Source organism: Peromyscus maniculatus, chromosome 15 (genome assembly GCF_049852395.1).
Source record: "Peromyscus maniculatus bairdii isolate BWxNUB_F1_BW_parent chromosome 15, HU_Pman_BW_mat_3.1, whole genome shotgun sequence".
NCBI classification, from domain to species: Eukaryota; Metazoa; Chordata; class Mammalia; order Rodentia; family Cricetidae; genus Peromyscus; species Peromyscus maniculatus.
This window is the reverse complement of record NC_134866.1, coordinates 82,671,191-82,697,659: the sequence shown is the minus strand read 5'-3', so window position 1 is coordinate 82,697,659 and position 26,469 is coordinate 82,671,191. Positions and strand designations below refer to the sequence as shown.

General features: G+C 41.6%; 1 protein-coding gene and 1 pseudogene across 2 annotated transcripts in view; one reads left to right on the top strand and one right to left on the bottom strand.

Moving 5' to 3' along the window:
- Positions 1 to 5,339: 5,339 nt before the first annotated feature.
- The window catches only part of Cdk7 (cyclin dependent kinase 7), a 31,886-nt gene continuing 10,756 nt past the window's right edge, over positions 5,340 to 26,469 (bottom strand). For both annotated transcript variants that reach the window (XM_006982718.4, XM_006982717.4), the window contains 8 exons: positions 24,228 to 24,296; positions 21,482 to 21,592; positions 19,954 to 20,072; positions 16,770 to 16,869; positions 14,224 to 14,310; positions 8,472 to 8,621; positions 6,630 to 6,777; positions 5,340 to 5,542 (listed from right to left, as the gene is read on the bottom strand). In XM_006982718.4, coding sequence (XP_006982780.1) covers positions 5,514 to 5,542; positions 6,630 to 6,777; positions 8,472 to 8,621; positions 14,224 to 14,310; positions 16,770 to 16,869; positions 19,954 to 20,072; positions 21,482 to 21,592; positions 24,228 to 24,296 — 813 coding nt within the window. In that variant the 3' untranslated portion in view covers positions 5,340 to 5,513. The remainder of the gene's footprint in view (positions 5,543 to 6,629; positions 6,778 to 8,471; positions 8,622 to 14,223; positions 14,311 to 16,769; positions 16,870 to 19,953; positions 20,073 to 21,481; positions 21,593 to 24,227; positions 24,297 to 26,469) is intronic.
- LOC121822968 (ribosomal biogenesis factor pseudogene) lies at positions 22,940 to 23,121 on the top strand (annotated as a pseudogene).

Here is a 26,469-nt window from a genome sequence, read left to right as displayed (position 1 = left end):
ACACTTCACTGTGCCTTATACTTCCTGACACAAATAAAACTGGGCTTGGTGGTGCAGACCTTTAATCCCAGCACTCAGGAGGCAGAAGTAGACAGATCTGAATTAAAGACCAGACTGGTCTACATAGTGAGACCCTATCTCAAAAAAACAACCAAACAAAAAAAATCATACATTTAATAAAATAAAAATATTAAAAAACAAAAACCATTACTAACACAATAGTAATAGTTATTTAGAATAACTATATGGATCTTAGGCCAGATAGATATCAATATAAGAAACAACACTTAGGACCAACTGTTAATTTAAAAAACTCTTATCTGCAGTTCTCAGAATTTTTTATTTGCCATTCAAAATGTTGAAATGATTTTGTTAACTTCAATAAAGTTATGGTGGGATTTTAGCAATACTTTCATACTAATTGCTAGTTCCTTTCACAGTATATTTTTTGGTCAGTAAAATATTTGTAGCCAAACCTAACAGATGTTTACTTAGCAACTCTCATTCCATCCTGGAAGTGGATGTGATGGTCCCAGAAAAGGTCTCAGCTGAAGTTGCCTGAGGCACGATAAAGGTAGGGTTTATGTGTTTGCCTGCCATGTGATTTTTTTTTTTTTTCTCTTTTTTGGATACAGGGTATCTCTGTGTAGCCCTGGCTGTCTTGGAACTCACTCCATAGACTAAGGCTGTCCTGGAACTCAGAGATCTGCCTGCCTCTGCATCCCGAGTGCCTGGATTAAAGGCATGGGCCACCCTGCCCAGCTGCCTGCCATGTGATTTTAGTAAGATTTGGATATCAGATTAAAAGTTATTGAAATCACTGGAAAATGGTATGAACAATTCAATTTTCTAGTTATTAAGTGATATACTATATAGCCACATGCTGGTCAACAGGCCACACATACAACAGTGATCCATTAGATGACAGAGCCTTGCAAAGGTGGACTGTATGGACACTGTTGGAATACTGCACTTCTCGACATATGTCCCTGCCAAGCAAAATGTCAAGCTTCTTCATTATGAAACACTGAATATAAGGAGAATACTTTCGTGTCCCCTAAGTTGACCTTGACATTTCACTGTTCCATTTAGATTCTGGATATGGTAATCTTACTTGATGTCACTGGTAACTCTGTTAGACAGTTACAGGAAAAGTAGAGAATCATCCCATGGCTTTGAACCATGAAGTCACTTAATGCCTATGACCCCAGCAGTTGGGAGACTGAGGCAGGATTGCCAAGAATATCCTGGGCTACACTGTGTGCCTCTGTCACTCACAACAAAAACCCCCATTCAGAAGGACTTGGTAACAGTTTTGCTTAGTGACTGTTACATCTACTTCACAGCAGAAGTGACTACTTCACACTCATTCTATTCGGATTAAATAAAGAGGCCACAAAGGCCAGGCTACTGTTTGCACAAGTGAAACCACGGGGAGAGGTTACATTCTTGTCTGCCCACAGGGGAATAAGGCACATCCTTGAAATCTGTGGAGCTGTAGGAACTAGTGAAACACACATACACAATCTCCACAGGCGCCCCACAGGTGGGGAATGTCATGTATTAACACATCAAGCACACGTGTACAACACACAGAAAAGTCAGTAAGAGTACCCACATGATTTCTCTGGCAGGAAGTGTAACAGGGAGAAGAGCATGAATGGAAATAGGGACATCGTATAACCTCTGCATTTCTCTATCGGAAAAATTCTACAAATGAAAGAAAAATGATAAACAAAAAGGCCTATGTGTTTTATAGGGGTTTTTTGTTTTTGTTTTATTAAAAAGGTTAAAAAATCTGCAAAGCTTGTATCTGATCCAGCTAGGATCTTACCCTGTATACAGGCAGGAAGTGCTTTACAGATGTGTTAAGGCTAGTACAGGTATCTTAAAACAGTCATCAAGGCTCTAAGCAATACAAAAGCCCGTTAGTAGCCTGGCGTGGTAGCGCATGCCTGTAATCCCACTTGGGAGGCAGAGTTTGAGGCCACCTTGGGCTATATATTGTAGAGACCGTTTCAACCAAAAGGCATTAAAAACTAGTCTGCAGTGAGTCGGCTCAACGGGTCAAGGCGTCTGCCGTCAGGCATGACGACCTGAGTTCGGTCCTCCTGACCTACATGTGAAAGAGAACCAACATCTACAAGCTGTCCTCTGACCACCACACATGTTCTGTACTATGTGCACATACATGTGAATACCACGCTCAAACACACACACACGTGTAACAAAAAAATTAAACAGTGATTTAGTATGACCATACAGTGGGCCATGTATTTGTCCAGCGTAACCCCCTATACCCAGCAGGGAAGAAGCTGGGAACGGTGGCATGCGCCTGTAATCCCAGCTCACAGGAAACAGGAGGCAAGAGGATCCCGAGTTCTAGGGCAGCCTGGGTAACATAGAGCAACCGTACCTGAAAACGTGCAACACAAAGCCTGCTAAGAAACATTCTCAGTGTCACTGGTTCCTTTGGCAACACTCTCTCGGATGTTAGCTGTGTGCTAAACCGCCATCAACCGCCCGCTCTTCACTAAGGGGATGTTTACATCTTTGTTGCAGCCGTCAGCCAATGGGGTAGTTTTAAAGCCAGTCTGTTCCAACCTTAGTTTCTGCTGTTTTCAGTCTCTCATAAAACAGACACCATGGGTGGGTCAACTTGGTGTCTGAATGGCTAATAAGGGGACAGATGGTATACATGTAAGACAGCCACATGCTGTGAAATTTAACCACAGGAAGAAGTGCCAAAGGGATTAAAAAAATAATCATCATCATCATCACTTTTTTCTTCCAGATTGTTGGAGGGCATAATTCTCTGTGTGGATGTAACAAGTCAAAAACTACATGGCAACATGATAATGTCAACATCAACAGAAAATGCATGCACTTTATGACCTCACAAATATTAAGTGTGCACATTAGATAAATTACATATGCAGTCCTGGTACTGGCATGAAAAGATTTTAAAATGAAATTAAAGTCCTATGTGAATTTATACAGCTAACTAGTCAGGAACCTTTTTTTTTAAAGAGATTTATTTTGGGCCAGGTATGGTGGTGTATGCCTTAAATCCCAGAACTCTGAAGGCAGAATTAGGCAGGTCTCTCATACCAAGTTCAGGGCCAGCTAGGATTACACAGTGAAACCTTGTCTCAAAAATAAAAATAACAAGGTTTCTTTTTATGTATGCATATGAGTGCAGATCCCTGAGAGGCCAGAAGAGGGCAGCAGAGTCCCCCGTAGTTGAGCGCTGCCCTGTGTCAGTGTTGAGAACCTAACTAACTCCAGCCCTTCTTTACTTTTTTAACAGTTTCTCTCTTAGTAGCTGCTGGACAGTACTATCCTCTGTACCATACCACTGACATCTTCAGGAGTCTAGCTGGGCTTGACTGGGCACCTTCCCTCTTGGAAGAAGCGGGGGATGGGGAGGGTCATGTGACCCTCAAGTAAGCATCCAGCCACTAGTCCCTATCAATTATATGCAATTTTGCCCTATGTAAACTTATACAATAAATTTGTACAGTTTTTCTTCCGTGAAGTTTATGTCAATCTTATTTTTTGAACCCTCACGGGACTCAAGGAGAATGCAGACCAGGAGTGAAGTTCTGCTCTCCCAAACCTCCCATACAGGAAGTTCATGTGGGGCTGGAGTGTTGACTTAGTAATCAGTCACTGGCTGCTCTTCTAGAGGTTTGATTTCCAGCAGCCTCATGGAATAACTACACGTAATTCCAGTTTCAGGAGATCTAATGCCATTTTATGGCCTCCACAGGCACCAGGAATGCACATGTCACATAGACACACATGTAGACAAAACACCCATGCACATAATAACTTAAAAAAAAAAAAAAAAGCTCGAGCCGGGCGGTGGTGGCGCACGCCTTTAATCCCAGCACTCGGGAGGCAGAGGCAGGCGGATCGCTGTGAGTTCGAGGCCAGCCTGGGCTACCAAGTGAGTTCCAGGAAAGGCGCAAAGCTACGCAGAGAAACCCTGTCTCGAAAAAAAAAACCAAAAAAAAAAAAAACCAAAAAAAAAAAAAAAAAAAAAAGCTCATGTGATGGACACCTTGCTTTAGTCTTGCTGAAACTCTTAAGTAAGTTGAGCCATGCTAACTAGTTATCTCACCTAAGAAGTACAGATCTGAGTCATCTATTTTACAGTGCCAGGTACAGAAACCAGGGGCTCATATATGCTGGGAAAACTCTCTACCACGAAGCTACACCTAAATTTGGGCTCTTTTTCTCGAGAAAGGTTCTCACTATGTAGCCCTGGAACTCACTTGGTAGACCAGGCTGGCCTTGAACTCAGAGATCTACCTGCCTCTGCCTCTCAAATCCTGGGATTAAAGGGATAAGTAGCCACTATGCTTCACAATTCATCCTCTTTTTATGATAAACTTTATACAACAATAGAAAAATAATATTCCGCCGGGCGGTGGTGGCGCACGCCTTTAATCCCAGCACTTGGGAGGCAGAGCCAGGCGGATCTCTGTGAGTTCGAGGCCAGCCTGGGCTACCAAGTGAGTTCCAGGAAAGGCACAAAGCTACACAGAGAAACCCTGTCTCGAAAAACAAAAAACAAAAAACAAACAAAAAAAAAAAAAAAAAAAAAAAAAGAAAAATAATATTCCGTAAACAACGCACAGGTAAATAGCATTATTTACAACACATTATTATATGGTAACTAAATCAACTAGATTCATATCCATTAATATGGAAAGGAAGTTTCTAAGTAAAAAACAAAAAATATTTAGTAGTTTTTTTGTTTGTTTTTTGAGACGGGGTCTTACTTTGTAGCCCTTGCTGGCCTGGAACTCAGTATGCAGACCAGGCTAGCCTCAAACTCTCAGAGATCCACCTACCTTTACTGCTAGGATCAAAGCTGTGTGCTACCTTAAGGTGAGATAGAGCTCTCCATGGTGACAGTATAAAACCACGGAATCATAAACACAAATTTACCCAAAGCCATTTCCTTGGTGAGGTAAAAAGGAGTGGAATGCAAAGTAGTAAAGGGTCATGGTGGTGCATGCCAGAATAATTAAAGCAACTCAGGAGCTGAGGCAGGAGGATCACAGTGAGTTCCAGGTGGGGGAGTATTGAGGGGAGGTGTCAGTTTTATCTTCTCAAGTCTACTTAGATTGGGTAGTGGGGTTAAGTATTGGCAAAACTGCTCACAGTATTTTTCTGTTTTAAGTACTATTCATAATGAATTTGAGGTGATGTATCCTCCAGAGCTGCAGAATAACCAGTAATTACATATTAAGGCTCTCCTAATACACTGTGAATTACATTTCAGAGAACTCAACTGATTTTTGTACTCTAATCATAAATCACAAATATTTTATTTTAAAATACATTTAATAAAAATAACCCATAGTTTTACATATTGTACATGTGTAGAATATTTACAAGTTCTCTTCTATGGCATTTAATGCTCCCTGTTTTTTCTGTTCCATTATTTGTCTTTCGGATTATCTTTTCAGCAGTGAAACGCTGTCCACTGTTCGCTGTAACTAGAAAATCAGCTTCTTGGGCAATATTCCTGAAAGGAAAACAGAAAGGCTGCTCACTCCCTGCATTCAGCACCACTATCTGACTCACAGGCCCCTGTTACACGTGACACAACACTCCTAAGATGGCTGGACAGGGGCTGGAGAGACAGCTCAGCAGGTAAGAGCATTACTGCTCTCCCAGAGGACCTGGGTTCAACAGCCACAGCACACACAGCAGCTCTAAACTGTCTCTAACTCCAGTCTCTGGGATCTGATGCCCTCTTCTGGCCTTCACAGGTACTGCACACATGGTACACAGACACATGAAAATAAAACACTCATACATACAAAACTAAGTTATAAAAATTAAAAAAAAAAAAAGAGTTAAAAACAAAAAACTGTTCTTGATTGGGTGATGGGGGTGCACATCTTTAATCTCAAGACGCAGGCAGCCAAGGCAGGCAGATCTCTGTGAGTTCGAGGCCAGCCTGGTCTACAAAGTGAGATCCAGGAAAGGCGCAAAACTACACAGAGAAACTCTGTCTCGAAAAACAAAAAACAAACAAAAAAACAAGAAAGAAAAAAAAGAAAGTTTAAGGCCAGCCTGGTCTACAGAGTGAGTTCCAGGCCGGTCAGAGATACATAGTGAGAGCCTGTGTACAAAAAACCCCAAACAAACAGAAAAGAGGGGTCAGTGGTGGGGGAGAGGCCTAGAACGTTGGCTTAGTTGTAAAGAGCACTTTCTACTCTTCCAGAGAACCCGTCTGGTTCCCAGTGTACCGTGCACTTCCTGCAACACCAGCTCCAGGGGATCTGAGGCCTCTTCTGGCCTCCACACATGGCATACATTCACAGCCAGAAACTCAAAAGTTTATTATGAAAAAAAAAAAAAAAATGGGGCGGGGGGAGAGAAGGCACACATGGACCCTCTTATAAGTCTGAGGTCTACTCTCAAGTGTCCGAAGTATCCACAATTGAAGGAAAGGAGGACTTTTATCTCTCTCTCACAGTTTAAAACAGCTCCACAGCTCCATTTTCTTAACTGGCTTCCAGTCACTAGCTACACACGAACTATTTAGAGCTTTCTGATGTCATTCATCATTTTGTTTGTTTTTACCAATGGGGATCTTTCTTTACCTTGTTCTAAGGCCTCTGTTCTTTTTCGTTTGGTTGCCACAGATGGATTTGCCTGTTCCTTCAGGGCTTCCGCGGGACAGTTTGGTCTTGGGAGCTGGCATCCAGGTGTTGGTCCCGGACGGTTGCTGAAGTACTTCGTCTTTAGTGCCTTGTCAGAGAAAAGAAACCAGAGGGCGGGTTTAGTCTTTTGTTTTGAGAGCACGGGCTCCTCCTGCTTGTTCTGAGTGCTGGGATGACAGGCATGGCCAGCCAGCAGCGGTGCGTTCAACGTTTGCACTCTATGTAGGAAAGTCTACCCCAAATGTGGACAGCACTAAAAACAGTATGTAAAAGCCCCATGTCCCAAAACAAAGACTCAACAGCAAGTATGTGGTTGTAATTACTACAACCGGCTGCTGCTGTCCCTGGAGGAGGAGGAGGGAGGCTCACTCCTTTATTTCTACGCCATTGACTGTACTGGAACCAATGAATTACAAATACAGAATCCATTGCAAATGGGTGAAAGTTTGCTCAGGCCTACCCAAGGTTTCTATTAACCACTAGAATATACTGTTGCAGAATTTACAAAATTTATAAAAGTGGTTTCCTCTCAAATGACAAGTTTGTCAACTAATACCTATTTATAAAATACTAGTACTATCCAACAGCCACAGCAGTTTAATCACTAGATACTTCTCTTAAGAGTCAAGGCATGGTACCACATATCTATAATTCTAGCAGTTGGGAGGCAGAGGCAAGATTAGGACTTTGCCATTTAAAAAATTTTTTAGACTATAACATATTTTGACATATTTTCTTTTCTTTTCTTCTTCTTCTTTTTTTTTTTTTTTTGGTTTTTCGAGACAGGGTTTCTCTTGTGTAGCTTTGCACCTTTCCTGGAACTCACTTGGTAGCCCAGGTTGGCCTCGATATTTTGACCATTTTTTTTCCTCTTTCCCAACTCCTCCCAGTTCCTCTGTACCCATCCATATTCATTCTCTCTCTCTCTCTCTCTCTCTCTCTCTCTCTCTCTCTCTCTCTCTCTCTCTCTCTCTCAAAAAAAAAAAAAAAAAGAGGCAGATCTCTGTGAGGTCAAGGCCAGCCTGGTCTACAGAGCTAGTTCCAGGACAGCCAGGACTACATTGAGAAACCCTGCCTTATTGTTAAAAAAAGCACTGTGGGGCTGGAGAGATGGCTCAGAGGTTAAGAGCACCGGCTGGTTCAAGTCCCAGCAACCACATGGTAGCTGTAGCTCACAACCATCTATAGAGATGAGATCTGGTGCCCTCTTCTGGTGTGCAGGCATGTATGCAGGCAGAACACTGTATACACAATAAACAAATAAAAATCTTTTTAAAAAAAAGAAAGAAAAGGAAAAGAAAAAGAAAATGGTGGCTGGAGAGATGGCTCAGTGGTTGAGAGCACTGGTTGCTCTTCCAGAGGACCCAGGTTCAATTCCCAGCACCCACATGGCAGCTTACAACTGTCTGTAACTCCAGTTCCAGGGGATCTGACATCCTCATACAGACATATATGCAGGCAAAACCCCAATCCCCAATGTATGTTAAATAAATAAATAAATCTTAAAAAAAAAAAAAAAAAGAAAAAGAAAAAGCTCATCTGAAATATAGCAGTTTGAGTGAACCTCCCCCCACACCCCCCCCCCCCACACCCTAAGCAAGTGTAAACTCTTAGATGTAAAAACCAGCCTGGACATTGTTTACAGCTTAGAGGAAAGCACACAAATATATATACTTAAGATATACATCTTCCTGGTATTTAAGAGATATTAGAAAATTTTAGACATTTGAGTTTTATTAATGCTGCCAAGAAGATGACCCTTGGGTTTCCTAAAGTAAGTACCTGGGAAGCAGTAGTTCTAGTACACGGATTGAATAAGAACAAGCCTTGGATGAGATCGAGCAAGTCGTCTCCTGCTGCAATGAAGATGTGCTGCAGTGGGATCCCCGGGAAACTCTTAAACGTCACGTAATCTGGAAGACTACACATGTCCTGAAAACAGATTTTTTTACAGTTCAAATTTAAGTAAAGGACTTTGAGACACAGAAATGGAACAAAGAAACAAAATGTGACCTGTCAAGTAGTCTGTGTAGAAAATCCTAAGAAAACTATTTAAAGGGAAAAACAAACTGGAATTGTAATCCATAAAGGCTTTAAGACATAAATATAACATAAATATACTTAGAAATCATAGTTCTACATACTAACAACGAACAACAAACACCAGAACAGAAAACACAATATTTAGCTGGGCTTGGGAGGCAAAGGCAGCTGGACTTCAGGGCCAGCCTGGTCTACAAAGCAAGTTCCAGGATAGCCAGGACTGTTACACAGAGAAACCCTGTCTTGAAAAACAAACAAGGCTGGAGAGGTGGCTCAGGGATTAAGAGCACTGGCTGCTCTTCAAGAGGTCATGAGTTCAATTCCCAACAACCACATAATGGCTCACAACCATCTGTAATGACACATGGTACCCTCATCTGGCATGCAGGGATACATGCAGGCAGAAACAACACTGTATATGTAATAATCTTTAAAAAAAAAAGACAAACAAACAAACAAAAGGAACACACAATACCTTATAATTATGCCAAAAAGGAAAATATTTGGTTGAGAAGTCTTAACAAAATATGTACTGGCTCATGTACTGAAAGCTATAAAATGCTGATGAAATAAACATCTATATAAAATATGAGAAATGTTTATGGTTTCAAAGATTCAACACAGGAAAGAAGTGATTCTCCAGAAAACAGGGTTAAAATCTTGCTTGACAAACTACATATGCAAACCACTTACTCTGAATCTTATATAGGAAGGTAAAGGACTAGTTAGTTGAAACAATTTTCAAAAATAAAAAAGTGGGAATTGCTTTATATACCTTATTTTTTTTTTTTTTTTTTTTTTTTTTTGGTTTTTTGAGACAGGGTTTCTCTGTGTAGCTTTGCGCCTTTCCTGGAGCTCACTTGGTAGCCCAGGCTGGCCTCGAACTCACGGAGATCCGCCTGGCTCTGCCTCCCGAGTGCTGGGATTAAAGGCGTGCGCCACCACCGCCCGGCCACCTTATTTTATTTTAAGACCTAAAAGAGCAACTGTATGGTACTGACTGAGGGACAGATCGGGATTAATGGAGCACACAGAAAACCCAGAGATCCACATGTATCTGCCAAGCGTAGTTCTGAAAAGGCATAAAGGAGTTCTGTCGAGTCTTTTTGACAAAACAGTGCTGCAGCATGCACACACACACACACAGGACAGGGACAGCTTAGGATGGCATGGTAATGCATACCTATAATCCTACCACTCCAGAGACCAAGGCAAGAAGATCTTAAATTGTAGGTCCCAATCAATCAATCAATCAATCAATCAAACCAAACCACAAATAAACCAAAACACAAAAAAATTCAATTAGGAAATTACAAAATGACAAAAAAGAAATAAGATATTAATTTAGTCTCAGATACTTTTGTTATAGTTTTAACAAGAATGTAAGAATTCGGTTTTAAGGTCGGGCGGTGGTGGCACACACCTTTAATCCCAGCACTTGGGAAGCAGAGCTAGGTGGATCTCTGAGGGTTCGAGGCCAGCCTGGGTTACCAAGTGAGTTCCAGGAAAGGCGTAAAGCTACACAGAGAAAACCCTGTCTCGAAAAAACAACCAAAAAAATCCGGTTTTAAATGTTCACTTTCCCTTCTTACTGATTTCGGTGACAGAGGGGTAGGAGAATGTGTGTGGTATACATGTGTGTCTGGAGCTGAGGAGACAGCTCTCTGACTGAACCAGGTTAGGCTGGTAGCCAGCAAGCCCCAGGAGTCCTCCTGGCCTGTCCTCGACAGCGGGGAGCCACAGGAATGCTACAACGGATTCTGTGTTGTTGCTGGCTTTGCAAAGGTGCTGGATATTCAAACTCAGGTCCTCATGCTTGAGCAGGAAGCACTCTTAACCACTACGCATGTCCACAGGCCCCTAAGATTCATTTTTCTAACATTTGCCCCTCAGAACCTGGGGTGTAAGCTGGAAGTTTCTCTAGTCCTGCCTGCCCTGTGGTGGTCGGGCTCAGGTTTCTCAGTAGCTAGTGCTACAACTTAACTCAACACCATTTCTATATGTTGCCATGTGGCCGTGGCGTTACTGGTCTGTGGGCATCTTGCTTCTCCTTGGGCAGCAGGTATCTCTCCCGACTCCACCCTTCATCTTGTGTTCAGTTCGATTGTACTGCCTAACCTTATCCTGCATTGCCACAGGCCAATGCAGCTTTATTTATCAACCAATCAGATATTCACAGTGTACAGAAAGACATCCCACAGCACTGGGGCTACAATGGGAATGGAAAGTCAAAAGTTATTCAACCTCAAGAATCTGAGTAAGCCAACACCCAGCCATACCACTCTTGAGCATATACCCAAGGAATACTCAATCACACCACAAAGATACATGCTCAACTATGTTCATAGCAGCATTATTTGTAATAGCTAGAACCTGGAAACAACCTAGATGCCGGTCAACTGAAGAATGGATTAAGATAATGTGGTACATAAACACAATGAAATACCACTCAGCGGGGAAAAACAATGACAGCACGAAATTTGCAGGCAAATAGATGGAACTAGAAAACATCATCCTGAGTGAGGTAACCCAAACCCAGAAGGACAAACATGGTAGGTACTCACTCATAAGTGGATACTAGATATAAAGAACAATCAGACTACAACCCACAGAACCAGGGAGGGTATATAGCAGGAGGGACCCTAGGAAGGCTGTGGCTTATAATAAGTTTTGGTTTTACTCAATCACTGGACAAGCCTCAGTGAAACATTTCACTATTAGGATAAAAATTTGTGGGCTGGAGAGATGGCTCAGAGGTTAAGAGCACTGGCTGAAGCCGGGCGTGGTGGCGCACGCCTTTAATCCCAGCACTCGGGAGGCAGAGGCAGGCGGATCTCTGTGAGTTCGAGGCCAGCCTGGGCTACCAAGTGAGCTCCAGGAAAGGCGCAAAGCTACACAGAGAAACCCTGTCTCGAAAAACCAAAAAAAAAAAAAAAAAAAAAAGAGCACTGGCTGTTCTTCCAGAGTTTAATTCCCAGCAACCACATGGCGGCTCACAACCACCTGTAATGAGATCTGGTGCCCTCTTCTGGCCTGCAAGGACACCTGCAAGTAGAACACTGCATAATCAATCAATCAATCAATCAATCAATCTTTAAAAAAATAAGAATTTGTACTGTATCAAGCTGATAATAGACAAAAATAAATAAAAATGGAAGAAAAAAAAGATTCTGAGTATCCCAGTACTCGAGGCAGAGGCAGGAGGATCTCTGGAATTTTGAGACCAGCCTGGTCTACAGAGTTAGTTCTAGGACAGCCAAGGTGACACAAAGAAACCCTTTCTGGAAAAATCAAAATAAACAAGTAAATAAAGAATCTGAGTAAGTGGTAACAGATTGTTGCTATTGTTATTGAAAACCAGGTGAACCCAATGCTTTCTCAGAGGTCCCCAGGAAAAGACACAGGGGCAGACTTGGCAAGGTCCATCCTGGGGCTGGGGCCAGCCTCGAAAGACTTAAGGTTCCAGTTCCTAGGAACTTGATTTTAAAGCCCTGAAGAAACAGGAGACATCAGTCCCAAGGCCATTGAGTACTCAGTCCGGAATGCACTTGAGATATCCTATGTTCTGTTGGTGCAACATTGCTTGACTAGCTTCCTGCTGATTCTGACCCATCTCCTGTTCCCCCACCTCCACCCCACCCCGAAAACTATATATAGATGCTGAACTTCTTAATAAACTTGCTTGCATGAGTCATCAACTTGTGCAAGATCTCTTGACCCCAAACTTTCCAATCTTCTTTATTTCTCATCCCCTATTCCTCCCTTTTCAGGAACATGTCCCTGAAGAACAACTTGCTGGTCCAAGACGGTTATTTTTCTTTTTCTTTTTGAGACAGTCTCTCTATGCCATCCCGGCTATCCTGAAGCTTGCTATGTAGACTAAACTGGCCTAAAATTCAGAGATCCTCCTACCTCAGCCTGAGTGCTAGGATTAAAGGTGTGTACCTCTACACCTAGTGTTATAGTAGATTACTAAACTGTAATATGTAATTTAGCAATTTACAATCAGTATCTTTTTCTTTTTCTTTAAAAAGAGATGGGGGGTCTTGCTTAGGCTGGCTTCAAGTTCTTGAGCTCAAGCAATCCTCTTGGATCATTCTCTTAGTAGCTGGGACTTGAGAGATATATCATAATTGGTTTTTGGAACAAGATGATGATAAAATATTTAAATTGTACTAATAACCCAATAAATATACTTAGATTATCTAGATAGTAGGTAACTAACATAAATCTCCATAAAGGAGAGTATTACTCAGCCATCAGAAAAAGGAAAGGTTAGCACAGCATGGTGGCACACAATTTTAATCCCAGCACTGGAGAAGCAGCAGTAGATGGGTCTCTGATGGTCCCAGGCCAGCTAGAGTTAGGTAGTCAGAAACCGCCTCAATCCGAATACCCCACCAAAAACAAAACAAAACAACCCAAAACTGCCTCAATTAAAAAAGAAAGCCAAGTAGTAGGAAACAAAGGATTAGAGAGTAGCAACAGAGCAACCCTGCTACTATCCCTCTCTTTGAGTGCTTTTAGTGAGCTGGGGCCTTGAGCATGTCAACAGTCTTTTCCATCAAGCTACATCCCAAGCCCTCATCTTTTATTAAAGAATGAATGAATGAAAGACAATGCATTCTGCTTTACATTTGTGAGTGCACAGTTATGATCCATCAGCTGAAGGCAGTGATCAACCTGGAACAGACACTGGTGGGTGTAGGTCACAATCTGAATGTTTTCCTTCCTTTGTCATCTGCAGGTTTATGATGAGGGTCATTTTTTTATTTTTATTTATTTACTTTTTTGAGATAGATGAGGAACCTGCCTGACCCCATTTTAAAGGCAGGAACTAGTAAAAATGTTTCTATTTACTGTGAAAATTGAGTTGCTGTTTCCTGGAACCTGACCTACCCCAACCATGACTTTGATTTGTTTTTGAGAATACCCTAACTCTCCCTGACCCTCCTGACCATAGGATGTTCTTTACTACTTTTTTTAATATTTCCTTATTGCCCCAGTGTGTCCCTTCTGTAAAACTAATGATTTTACTCCTTGAAAGGGGTCCAAGAGTTGTATACAGGGCTGCTCTCTTTAACCCAATTTAGGAGGCAGTCACTGGCCAGCTCTTGGTACATCCCAATAAAAACCAAGCTTGTTTAAAATTTGGCTCAAATTGTAGTGGTCTTATTCTCATTGTTGGGATTAACACAGGATCTTAGTACATAGTTCAAGTGGCCTGGAACTCATATGTTAACCAGCAAGCATGGCCTTGAATTCTCCAAGATCTTTGAGACTGTAAGTACGTGCTACCATGCCCACCTAGGAGGATACTTTTCAAGTTGGTTCAGTGACAGAGCACTTATCCAGCAGGGGAAAGGTCTTGGTCCTTTAGAACTCTAGCACTGCAAAATTAATTAATTATTTTCTTCCTTGCTACTCAGGTACAGCAAACTAACTTTACAGAATCCTAACTACATTTCAAACAAAATGCATAAAGGCTTACAGGCCACTGTTCTTCAGTTGGTGTACCCAAAGTTTCAAATATTCTTGTTAGTTGATCAAGGTCTGAATCTCCAGGCAAAAAAGGAACCTGAAATTAAGAAATAGACATTTCAAATAGACATTTATTGAGAGTAGTTACATAAATAATGCTACAAAAAGTTATAATAAAAAAAATTAAACTCAGGTTTGGAGAGATGGCTCAGAGGTTAAGAGCACTGGCTGCTCTTCCAGGTTCTTAGTTCAATTCCCAGCAACCACATGGTGGTTCACAACCATCTGTAAGGGAATCTGACGTCCTCTTCTGTCATGCATAAAGCATTGATATATAGAATACACCAGTAAATAAATCTAAACAAATTACCAAAACACAAAAAGCTAAACTCTACAACAATTAAAAACTTACTTCAACAGGGCTGGAAAGAGCTAAAACAGTTTTTAAAAGCTGTTAAAAGTTGATTTCCATATCAACTTATTCCTTTGCAGTCCAAACTCACCTTCTCCCTCTCTGTAAAAGGCAGAGCTGGGCAGTTTCTAGCAGGTGCACCTAGACACACACTTTTTTTTTTTAAATAACATAATGCTTTATTGATTTTTTGGGAATTTCCCACCATGCACTAGACATACACTTTTTGAAGAGCTTCCCTCAGCACCCTAGAACAGATTTCCAATCTATTCCAAACAGCAGATTTTTAAAAATTCCTTTTATTCTTCTCTATGTGTAAGTGTGTGCTTGTTGTATGTATGTCTGTGTAACACGTTCATGCCTGATACCCTCGGAGGCTAGAAGAGGGTGTCAGAGTCCCTGGACGTGGAGTTACAGGTGATTGTGAGCTACCATGCACCAGGTGCTGGGTCCTGGGTCCTTTTAAGTGCTAAGCCATCAGTCTAGCCCTCCAAAAGATTTTTGGAAGTTACCAGAAGAGATGCAAAGCAACTTTTCTGCCATCCAATTCTCAGCTGTGCCTTTCTTTTCTGGATGATCTCAGTGGTGGGCAATCGAGACTGGTGCTTATATCTGATATTCCTAGGATTAATTGGCTTATTTATTAGTCAACCCTTCACTGTCCCCATCCCACTACAGCTGTGAGCGAGGAAAAAGGGTAGTGGGTTGGGTGGAAGAGTCTCACTCGCAGGCTAACTTTAAACCAAAGGTGATTCTCCCTGCCTCAGCCTCCAAGTGCTGGGATTACAGGTCTAAGCCACACCTTATATATTCTTAAATGTTCCTGAACAAATTATCATGTGGTTTGTTTTCTTTCTTTCTTTTTGGTTTTTTGAGACAGGGTTTCTCCGTGTGGTTTTGGTGCCTGTCCTGGCTCTCGCTCTGTAGACCAGGCCGGCCTTGAACTCACAGAGAACCGCCTGGCTCTGCCTCCCAAGTGCTGGGATTAATGGCGTTTGTTTCCTAACTGGGCCCAAAGTTGGTACAAGCTCTAGTTGAAGGAATTCAGAAATGTCTCACGCTTGTGCAGAAAACATTTTAGCAAATGATTTATTTTTCCAGCCTCTGTGATGGTTAATCTCGTCTCTAAGGTAACTGTAAGGGAGTTTCTTATAGAGTGAAAAGGGTCAAGGAAAAACACCCTTCCAATAAGATCCTTCCAATCCCTGATCTTGCCCCAAAAATCCAACAATTCCAAACCACCCTGGAGAGCTCCCCCACCCCACCCCACCCCACCCCACCCCATGTAAGCTCTGTACTCTGTTCAGTTTGCTGCTGCTTCTCACCCTAGAGGCAGCCAACCTCCTCCTGGATTCTGCCTTCCCAATAAATCTCCAGTGAGGTTTGTTTTATGGTGTGACACACTAAAGTGGAGCCCAGCTGTAACAACTCTCACCAGAGCAGAGCAGAACAGATTAGAGCTGTAACACTTGGACGGGAGAAACTTTCCGCTGGTGGAGCTGAGTTGTTCCACTTCCCGACCCAGCAGAGCTCTAACTGCGCTCGCTCAGAACCCTCCCCCGCTCCCCTGCAGAGTTGTTACACTTGCACTGGGGAGGGAAGACCCACCCTAATGTGGGCGGCACCACTGGAAGGGCTGAAATCCTGGACTAAATAAAGGGAGTGGAGCACCAGCATTCGCCCCTCTGCTTCCTTACTGCAGATGGGATGTGACAAGATGTGACAAAGCCCCTCGAGCTTCCTTCCGTGGCCATGACTTCTCTGCTATAACGGACTATACACTCAGGCCAAGTTCCTCATTGTGAGTTGTCAGTATTTTGTCATAGCAATGTGAAAATACCTACACATGACTGGCCTCAAATTCTTAATTCTTCTGCTTCTTCCCAGTCACTGGGCTTGGTTTTGTGAGACAGAATTTTACTCTGTGATCCAGGCTAGTCTTGAACTCACATTGATCTTCTGCCTCAGCCTGCCACATCCTAGGATTATAATATGTACCATCATCACCTGTTGAAACTTTTCTTTAACAAGCTGACTTTGCTTATCCATTTCTTGCTGTAGGATTACGATGAAGAGATAATGCCTAGAAAATCATGGGACCTTTATTAACCATACTTAAGGGTGTACATGAATTTAAGACTTACCCTTAGAAGCAATTCTGCTAATATACAGCCAACAGCCCACATGTCCACACCCACACCATACATTCTAGCTCCAAACAATAACTCAGGGGCCCGGTACCATCTGGGGAAAAAAAAATGAAATAATGTTATATGAGACTTCAATTATTAAGGCTTTATTTTATTTTATTCTTTTGAGACATGGTCTCAACTCAGTAGCTCTGATGATGTCCTGGAACTCACTATGTAGACCAGGCTGGCCTCCAAATCCCAAGTGCTAGGATTAAAGGGATGTGCTACCAAGCCCAGCAAGGCTAACTGTTAAAAGATGAACTATCATGTTTTTAGACCCAATCACTCACCATGAGTCCTGAAGCACCCTGCCTTGCCAGTTCTCAAGAACACTATTCTTGAAATACCCTCCACTTTCCCATTATAAATTCTTTTTTTAAAAATATTATTTTTTACTTTATTTGCATTGGTGCATTACCTGCACGTATATCTGTGTGAGTGTGTTAGATCTTAGAGTTACAGACAGTTGTTAGCTGCCATGTGGGTGCTGGGAATTGAACTCAGGTCCTCTGGAAGAGCAGTCAGTGCTCTTAATCGCTGAGCCATCTCTCCAGCCCTCCCATTATAAATTCTTTGCTTTCTACTAGACTTTTCCCATTAACATGCTAATATCACTTCTCTAAAATCTATTTGCACCCAATTTCCCTTCTCTCATTCTTCCCTAAATTTCCTGATTTTAATTTTTTTGTTTTTGTTTTTGAAACAGGATCTTAGGTAGCCCAGGCTGGTCTCAAGATCATATAGTTAAGGTACCCCTTGATCGATCGATCTATCTATCTATCTATCTATCTATCTATCTATCTATCTATCTATCTATTCATTTAATGTACATGAGTGCTCTATCTGTAGGTACATCTTTATGACAGAAGAGGGCACCAGATCCCACCATAGACTGAACCTCCATGAAGTTGCTGGGAACTGAACTCGGGACCTCTGGAAGAGCAGCCAGTGTTCTGATTCATTGAATCCATCTCCCCAGCCCATACCTTGAATTCTTGATTCTCCTGCCTCTGCATTCCAAGTGCTGGGATTTCAAGTGTGATAATACATCTGGCCCCTAAACTCTTTATTTATGTTAATCTTTTAAAGGTCTGATCATTTATCTGTTATGATTAAAGATTGATTTTTGAAGCCAGGCAGTGGTGGTGCATACCTTTAATCCCAGCAGAAGTAGGTGGATTTGAGTTCCAGGACAGCCAGGGATACACAGAACAACCCTGTCCATGTCTCTTGGAGAGCTGGAATCTTTGATATCCTTCATTCCCTTGGCCAAAAATTTATTCTGCAGCTTCCTTCTTATTTTTCTTAGTGTTGTTTATTCAGAGCAGTGCATTCGTGTTTATGCTGTAGGGCATGTGGAGTAACAAAGACGCTGAATCCTGGGTAGTCTCGTTGGTCCTGGGATTTTCACCTTCACTGGGCTTTCAAACACTATGTTAGCAGACACCATCTTCTTCTTTAGAGAGACTAAAACGTTTTCAGAATCTGCTAGCTCTTTTGGGCTCCAACCTCAGAGGCACAGTAGTATCCTTCAAGTCCAGGAATATCCCTTTCCCTCCTCTTTTTGTTTTTACAATAAACCAAGTTGAAAACACTCAGACTGGCACCCACAACGTACCCTCAAATAGACCTGCCCTTCTTCCTCTCTCCAGCTCTCCTTGGTCTCTACCAAGAACGCCCTTACTCAACAGCGGGTGCACTCTGCTGTGCATCAGGACATCTTCTGCTGTTTCCATCCCTGATTCCGACCACACAGCCCTTCGACTCTTCACCAGAGCATTAACAGCAACTTCTGTGGCCATGTGCTTCTTATACAAAGTATGTTTTGGTTCATCATCCACTTCAACGAGTTCCTGACAACCAATAGCTAGGAAGGAGATATTCAGCTTCATCTTGACACAGCCGACCGCTTAGGATGCCATGAAAAAGGGCCCCTGCCAGGCGGTGGTGGCGCACACCTTTAATCCCAGCACTTGGGAGGCAGAGGCAGGCGGATCTCTGTGAGTTCGAGGCCAGCCTGGTCTCCAAAGAGAGTTCCAGGAAAGGCACCAAAGCTACACAGAGAAACCCTGTCTCGAAAAACCAAAAGGGCCCCATAACCTTTACAATCAGGGTTTTTATCCCTACCACTATGTTTTGTCAACTTCATCACCCTGGTAATCCAATTGTTGAAATCTTTCCAGGACTCACAGCCCCTACTTTTTATTTGTGGGTGTGTAGTCAAGTAACTGATAGTCCTAAAACTTATTTGGAAGAAGGTAACAAAATAATTTATGGAAGAATCTGAAATTTTTCTCAGATCCTTGAAAATCTTAGGAATTAACAAATGCAGGCCAGGCCGTGCATAACTTTAGTCCCAGCACTTAGGAGGCAAAAGCAGGTGGATCTTAATTCGAGGCCAACCTGATCTACAGAGTGAGTTCCAGGACAGCCAGGGCTACACAGAGAAACAGTTTCCAAAAAACAAAAACACAACAACAACAACAAAAAAAACAAACAAACAAAACAAAGGCAGACCAGATGTGATGCCACACATCTATCATTCCAACTCGGGGTAGAAGTGGGTAGAGAGTTCAAAGTTATCCTTAAACAAAGCATTTGGGGTCTGCCTAGGGTTATGAGAGACCATTTCAAATGAAAAAAAGAAAAACAAAGGCACTATGACAAGAATTATAAAATCTGTAGTCCCTATTTAGTGTGATTTCTCTCGTTTTTCATGATAGGGTTTCTCTGTGTAGTCCCAGCTGTTCTAGAACTAGCTCTGTAGACCAGGCTGGCCTCAACTTGAGACCTGCCTGCCTCTGCCTCCTGAGTGCTGGGATTAAAGGAGCTTGACACCCATGTCCCACTTACAATTTTTTGAGTTAAAAAAGTTACTGTGAGAATCAAGATGTAGCTCAGTTAATCACTAGCTCATCAAAAGTATGTCTGAGGACCGAGTTAATTAGATTCTGTCTGAAAGAGCTGTGTGCTTTTCACTGTGGCAAAGTAGACTTAATATAAAAAGGGCTATATTTGAGATGATACCAATGGTGACTCACTCCTGAGTTCTACAAAGGTAGTTCAGAGAAACTAGCTGATGTTCATTAGTGGTCAACTATGAACATGAACTCTCAGTTTCTTAAGGTATCCTCACCTGGTCACAACTTGATGCGTGTAAGCCCTATTAGGGCTCCCAAATGATTTGGCCAGGCCAAAATCTGCCAGTTTCAGAACTCCATTCTCATCCAACAACAAGTTGTTTGGTTTCAGATCCTGTATCAAAACAAACAAAATCAAGCAGGATTAGAGGAAAACAACATAATGAGACATTTAGCTAGCCTGTGTATTTGAGACAGAGTCTTATGTAGCCCAGGCTGGCTTTGAATTCACTATGTAGTCAAAAAGGACAACCTTGAATTTCTATTGCTTCCACCTTTACTCCCAGCAATTACTGTTGCTACTACCTTTACTGCTGGGGTTGCAATTTATGTAGCAAATATGGGGTTGAGGACTGAAAGCAGGGCTTCATGTATGTTGGGCATGAATTTTATCAACTGAGCTATGTCCCCAGCTCCAGTTAGTTTAACTTTAAAACAAGAAAACTGGGAGCTGGAGAGATGGCTCAGAGGTTAAGAGCACTGGCTGCTCTTCCAGAGGTCCTGAGTTCAATTCCCAGTAACCACATGGTGGCTCACAACCATCTGTAATGAGATCTAGTGCCCTCTTCTGGTGTGCAGGCAGAACACTGTATACATAGTAAAAATAAATAAATCTTTAAAAGAAAAAAGAAAACAAAACAAAACTGGGCATACTGGCACACACTAGTAACCCCAGCACTTAGGAAACTTAAGACAAAGAAGGAACAATGAATATACAACAGGCCGTCTAGGTGTGGTGCTTTGAAAGAAAATGGCCCCCAAAGGGAGTGGCACTATCAGGAGGTGTGGCTTTGTTGAAGTAGGTGTAGCCTTGCTGGAGGAAGTATATCATTGTAGGGTAGGCTTTGAGGTCTCTTTTGCTCAAGCTTCCCTCAGCGTAACATACAGACCACTTCCTGTTGACTTCTGATCAAGATGTAGCCAGCACCATGTCCGCCTGCACACTGCCATGCTCCCTACCATGATAATGATGGACTGAACCTATGAACTGCAAGTGAGCCACCCTCAATTAAATGTTTTCCTTATAAGAGATGCTGTGGTCATGGAGTCTCTTCACAGCAATAGAAACCCTAACTAAGATATTTAGCTACAGGGAAAGACTATCTTCAAAACAAAACCCATCAACTGAACTGGCAAGGTAAGAGCTATTTGCAGTAAACTTAAGGACCTAAATTTTATTCTTAGAACCCGGAGTGGCAGGAGAGAAGTGACCCCTGGGAACTATCATCTGGCTTCCACATATATACCGTGCACACACCCTGCTCCAGTCATGTACCTGCACTCACATACACAGACACATGCACTGAAAATACATAAAATAGAAACCTGAACTGACCAATGACAAAAAGTTTGCCTGAACTTAAGCAGCAACATTAAAAGTCAGGTGTGGTGAAACACATCTACAATCCCAGCAATCAGGAGTCAGAAGAATCAAGAATTTGAGGCGACCCTGGGCACCATCCTGGAATACAAAGCAAGACCTCTCCCTCTCATGGATGGATGGATGATTACTTAAAATCTTACCCTGTGTAGAATCCAATGCTGATGTAAATACTCTAACCCCTGAAGAGTCATCAACATGTAGGCTTTAATGTGGGATGGCGTCAACACAAGACTATTATCCTTTATTATAACCTACAAAGTAGACAAGCAACATACAGGTACATTTCTTTATTCCAAATGAACTCTAAGACATATAAAATATAGATTTAAAATGAATGTATCCATACACAAGTATTTCTATGAGTGAGAGACTATTCAACTTCACTTTACAAGGTATCACATGAATTTCCAAAATTCGATGGTTAAAAAGCATCATCGATTTTGAGAAAAAGCAATACTGTGTACCCTACAACTCTGGTTTAGAAGTATTGCGCATTGGGGCTGGAAAGAGAGCTCAGAGGTTAAGATTACTGGCTGCTCTTCCAGAGGATCCAAGTTCAATTTCCAGGACCCACATGACAGTTCACAATTGTCTGTAACTCTAGTTCCAGGGGATCTGACACGCTCACACAGATATACATGCAGATAAAATACCAGTGAACATAAATACATCCTTAAAAAAAGAAAGAAGTATTGAATGTCTGTCAGTTTTGTTTGCCCCTTCTGGCAAGCGCATTTAGTATTACTGTGGGAAATCAATTCATCCCAGCTCAGGTCACACATGGTAAAAGAAAGACTGACCTAACCTCTACCTGAGACCTCCACACTGAGGCCTCTTGGCCAAGAGACAGGCTGCTTAAGAACAAACACATGACCTATGACCTAAAACCTAACACCATTAAAGAAACCCAAACAATGACAGGTGGTGGTGGTGGCGGCTCACACCTTTAGTCCCAGCACTCAGGAGGCACAGGTTGGCAGATCTGAGTTCAAAGCCAGCCTGGTCTACAGAGCAAGTTCCAGGATGGCCAGGACTACACAAAACAAAACAACAAACAAACAAACAAAATCAAAGGAAACCAAGCATTTCCTTACAGGGGTAATTAAACTAAGACTATCAGATTTGGAATTGCCTGGGAAAGTAGGGTGGAAATATGTGCCCGTGACTGAAAGCTACAGAGAGGAAAAGAGGACTGACTCCAATGAGATTACTGTAAGCTCTGCCACAGCCCGTTTCTGGTTGAACTTTGGTTCCTTTTTATTCCTGGGTACTGTTTTCTTGTATGGGTGACTAATCTGTTTAAACATCCACTAGATGAAGCACGTTTTAGCTGTTTCCAATTTTAGTGAACACTCATATACCAAGTGATTTCTGTGTTGGCAATGTTTTTCTCTTGGATAAACAGCAATCAGTGGTTGATAGATTGCATTATTATTACTAATGACTGCAATATTACTTATACATAATATATACTTATATACATAATATAATACTGGTGAATTAGTGGTACTCATGCTAGGCCCTATAATAAGATATAGCATTGGGATGGCATCACTGGGAACCTGAACAGCCAGCCGAGTGTGTTTTGCAGTTTTGACAATGGCCAAGAACAAATTAAAAAGGCAGAAGTTCAGGAATGTATTTCACATAGCTAGCCAAAAAAACCTTCAAAGCTAAAACCAAGGCAAAACCAGTTACTACTAATCTTTTTTTTTTTTTTCCCAGAGCTGAGGACCAAACCCAGGGCCTTGAGTTTTCTAGGCAAGCTCTCTACCATTGAGCTAAATCCCCAACCCGTAGTTATCTTAACTACTAATCTTAAGAAGATAAACATTATGAATGATGAAAAAGTCAACAGAATGAACACAGCTTTTGTAAACATACAGAAAGAACTTGCAAACTTTTCCAAAAGCCTTTCTCTTGAATCTGTGCAGAAAGAGCTGAAGCCCCGTGAAAATGAACCAGCTAATGTTGATGAAGTGATAAGACTAATGGCTCAGTTGTAACAGTGACAGTATATCACATTCCCCCAAAGATCAATAAACTGAACGCTCATACAACTTAAAAAAAAAAAAAAAGATACAGCATTGTCACCAGCCTGCATACTTAGTGAATTCCTTTTACTATTTAATGCTGTGTTATAAAAATTCCTAAACAAGCCGGGCAGTGGTGATGCACGCCTTTTATCCCAGCACTCGGGAGGCAGAGTCAGGCCGATCTCTGTGAGTTCGAGGCCAGCCTGGGCTACCAAGTGAGTTCCAGGAAAGGCGCAAAGCTACACCGAGAAACCCTGTCTGGAAAAAGAAAAAAATAAAATAAATAAATAAATAAATAAATAAAAATTCCTAAACAAAAAGGCCAGGCGGTGGTGGCACACACCTTTAATCCTAGCACTTGGGAGGCAGAAGCAGGTGGATCTTTGTGAGCTTGAGGCTAACCTGAGCTACAGAGTGAGTTCCAGGAAAGGTAAAAAGCTACACAAAGAAACCCTGTCTCAAAAAAACCAAAAAAAAAAAAAATTCTTTTACCTTTGAACTGATAGTAAATGTATCTTTGATAACAAACTGTCCTATTTTCCAAAGTTACTATTATATATTATATATAATAAATATATATAATATATATTGCACACACACACAAAACTATTGGATTCAAACCAGCAATGTATGAGGATCCTAGTTGTTTTAAAACCTTGGATTGTCAGTTTTTCTGAGATTCGATTAATGAAAAGCATGCGACTTTAAAAAATCTGAATCTCTACACTAGAAATACAGCAAATGTACAGAAATCAGCGATCGTTTTGACTTCTGCAAAAGTAAGCTAGTTTTTGTGGGTCAGGTTTTTCTCTCACTGAGTGTGGAGAGTCTCTAGGAACCCTACCCTTACCTCCAGGTCAGTTTCCATGAAATCAAAGACAAGGCTAATGTTAGATTTATGTCCAAACGCATCAAGGAGCTGCAAAGCAAAGCAATTAAATTGTTATTTTCTATTTAATGTTGGAATTTATCACTGAAGTAATTTTAAAGTTATTTGCCCTCCTCTACCCACAAAGTGAGCTGGCTAGGCAAGTGTTCTACCACAAAGATAGATCCCCTAGTCCTTGGTCTTTTGAGACCACATTATCACTACGTAACTCAGGCTGACCTAGAAGTTGCTACGTAGTTCAGACTAGCCTGCACTCATAATCCTCCTGTCTCTGCCTCTACCTCTCATGTAATTATAATACAAATGTGCACTACTTGGCTTAAATTTTTAAACGGCTGGCAATTTCCTGTAAACCTGAAAGTCCTTTATTAAATTTAACATTTGCCCCATTTTTTCAACAGGAGTTAGTTTTCTCAGGCACAAAATATTAAACCTTATTTAACAAATTCACTAAAAACTCAAAGACTCCTCTCCTTAAACCCCAAGAATTAGAATAAATAAGTTAATGAAAATTTCACAGCCCTGGTGGTGGTAGTACTTGCACATGCCTTAATACCAGCACTCAGGAGGCAGAGGCAGGTGGATTTCTGAGTTTGAGGCCAGCCTGATCTACAGAGAGAGTTCTAAGACAGGCTACACAGAAAAACCCTGTCTCAAAAACCAAACCAAAACAAACCAAAAAAACAAACAAACAAACCAAAAAAAAAAAAAAAAAAAAAAAAAAGAAGATAAAATTTCACCTTGCTATCTAGTTGGAAAAATCCCTGGGACTGGGGATATGGCTCAGCAGTTAAAGCCCTTGCCATACAAACTTGAGGACTGGAGCAGAGCTCAGATTTCAGACCCATGTAAAGTCAGGTGAGAAAGGTGTGCCTGCAATTCCAGCTTCGGAAGGTGAAGACAGGGTTTCCCAGAGCAAGTCAGCTAACAAAAATACCCAAACCACTGAGTTCTGGTTTTGAGTGAGATTCTGCCTCAATGCATAAGATGGAAAAGTAATAGAAAATGACATCCTATATAAACCTCAGACCTCCAAATACACATGCACAGACAAAACATGGGTAAATACACATGCACACACACCACACACTCAAAATGTGAGAAAAGAAAAACATTCTTAATTTTTATAAATTTTTTTGCCAGGCATGGTGGCATATGCCTTTAATCCCAGCACTCAGGAGGCAGAGGCAAATAGATCTGAGTCAGAGGATACAGAGTGAATTCTAGGATAGGCAGAGCTACACAGAGAAACCCTGTCTCAAAAAAACAAATAAAAATATCTAAGCAAAATGCTTAAGAAAATTCTTGCCAAGTACAACAATATACCTTGTAGTTCCAGTACGGTAATTACAGTAACTAACTGTAACAGGCCCCACACCTTAGCACAACTGACTCCATGATGGAAGTACCATTCAGGTCATAAAACTCAGCCTGTAGGCAGTACCACCTGCCAAATGAAAACAAAGACCTAATCCATCAAAGTCCATAGCTCTGGGAAAATGCACTAACCTTCTTTTTTGGCTTCTGTAGTTCCAATTTTGGCTAACTGTTCTTGTTAACTGAAGAATGTCGACCCAGAATGTGGTTTTTGTGCTTAAAAGCTCACCTTGAGAACAGTTGGTGCTACACTGGGTTCCAAACACTCAGTGTACTTGCCAGCCAGTCAGTAAGACTGTCTATTGGTTTAAGCCATGCCTAAACTGTCTTCTCTGGTGGATACCACACAAACACTAATTACTTGGGAGACAAGACAGAAGAAGCACCTGAGCCCATGAGTTCAAAGCTACACTACACAAAAGGCTGCCAAACAAAACAACACAAGGATAAAGAGTATCTTCTAAATAGCATCTGCCATCCTTTGAATGTGTGATTGTCCATGGCAGGCCCCACTACAGACACCATAGATGTTTTCAATTGGCTAGCCTGAAAACATCAAAAGAACACACTCCAGCCCTCATGCACGCAAAAAGAAAGGTTCTGTATTTGAATGTAAGTTGCTTACTTTTAACCCTGTGGCTACAGCTCTCTAGGATTCAATATCATCTCTGACAAAATTAGCCTGTTTGGCAACATTTGATTCATTTCATCAGTTATATTCACAATGCTAATGATACTACTTATAGCAAAAATGGGATAGAAAATACATTTTAGCGGGATGGTGGTAGTGCACACCTTTAATCCCAGCAACTGGGAGGCAGAGACA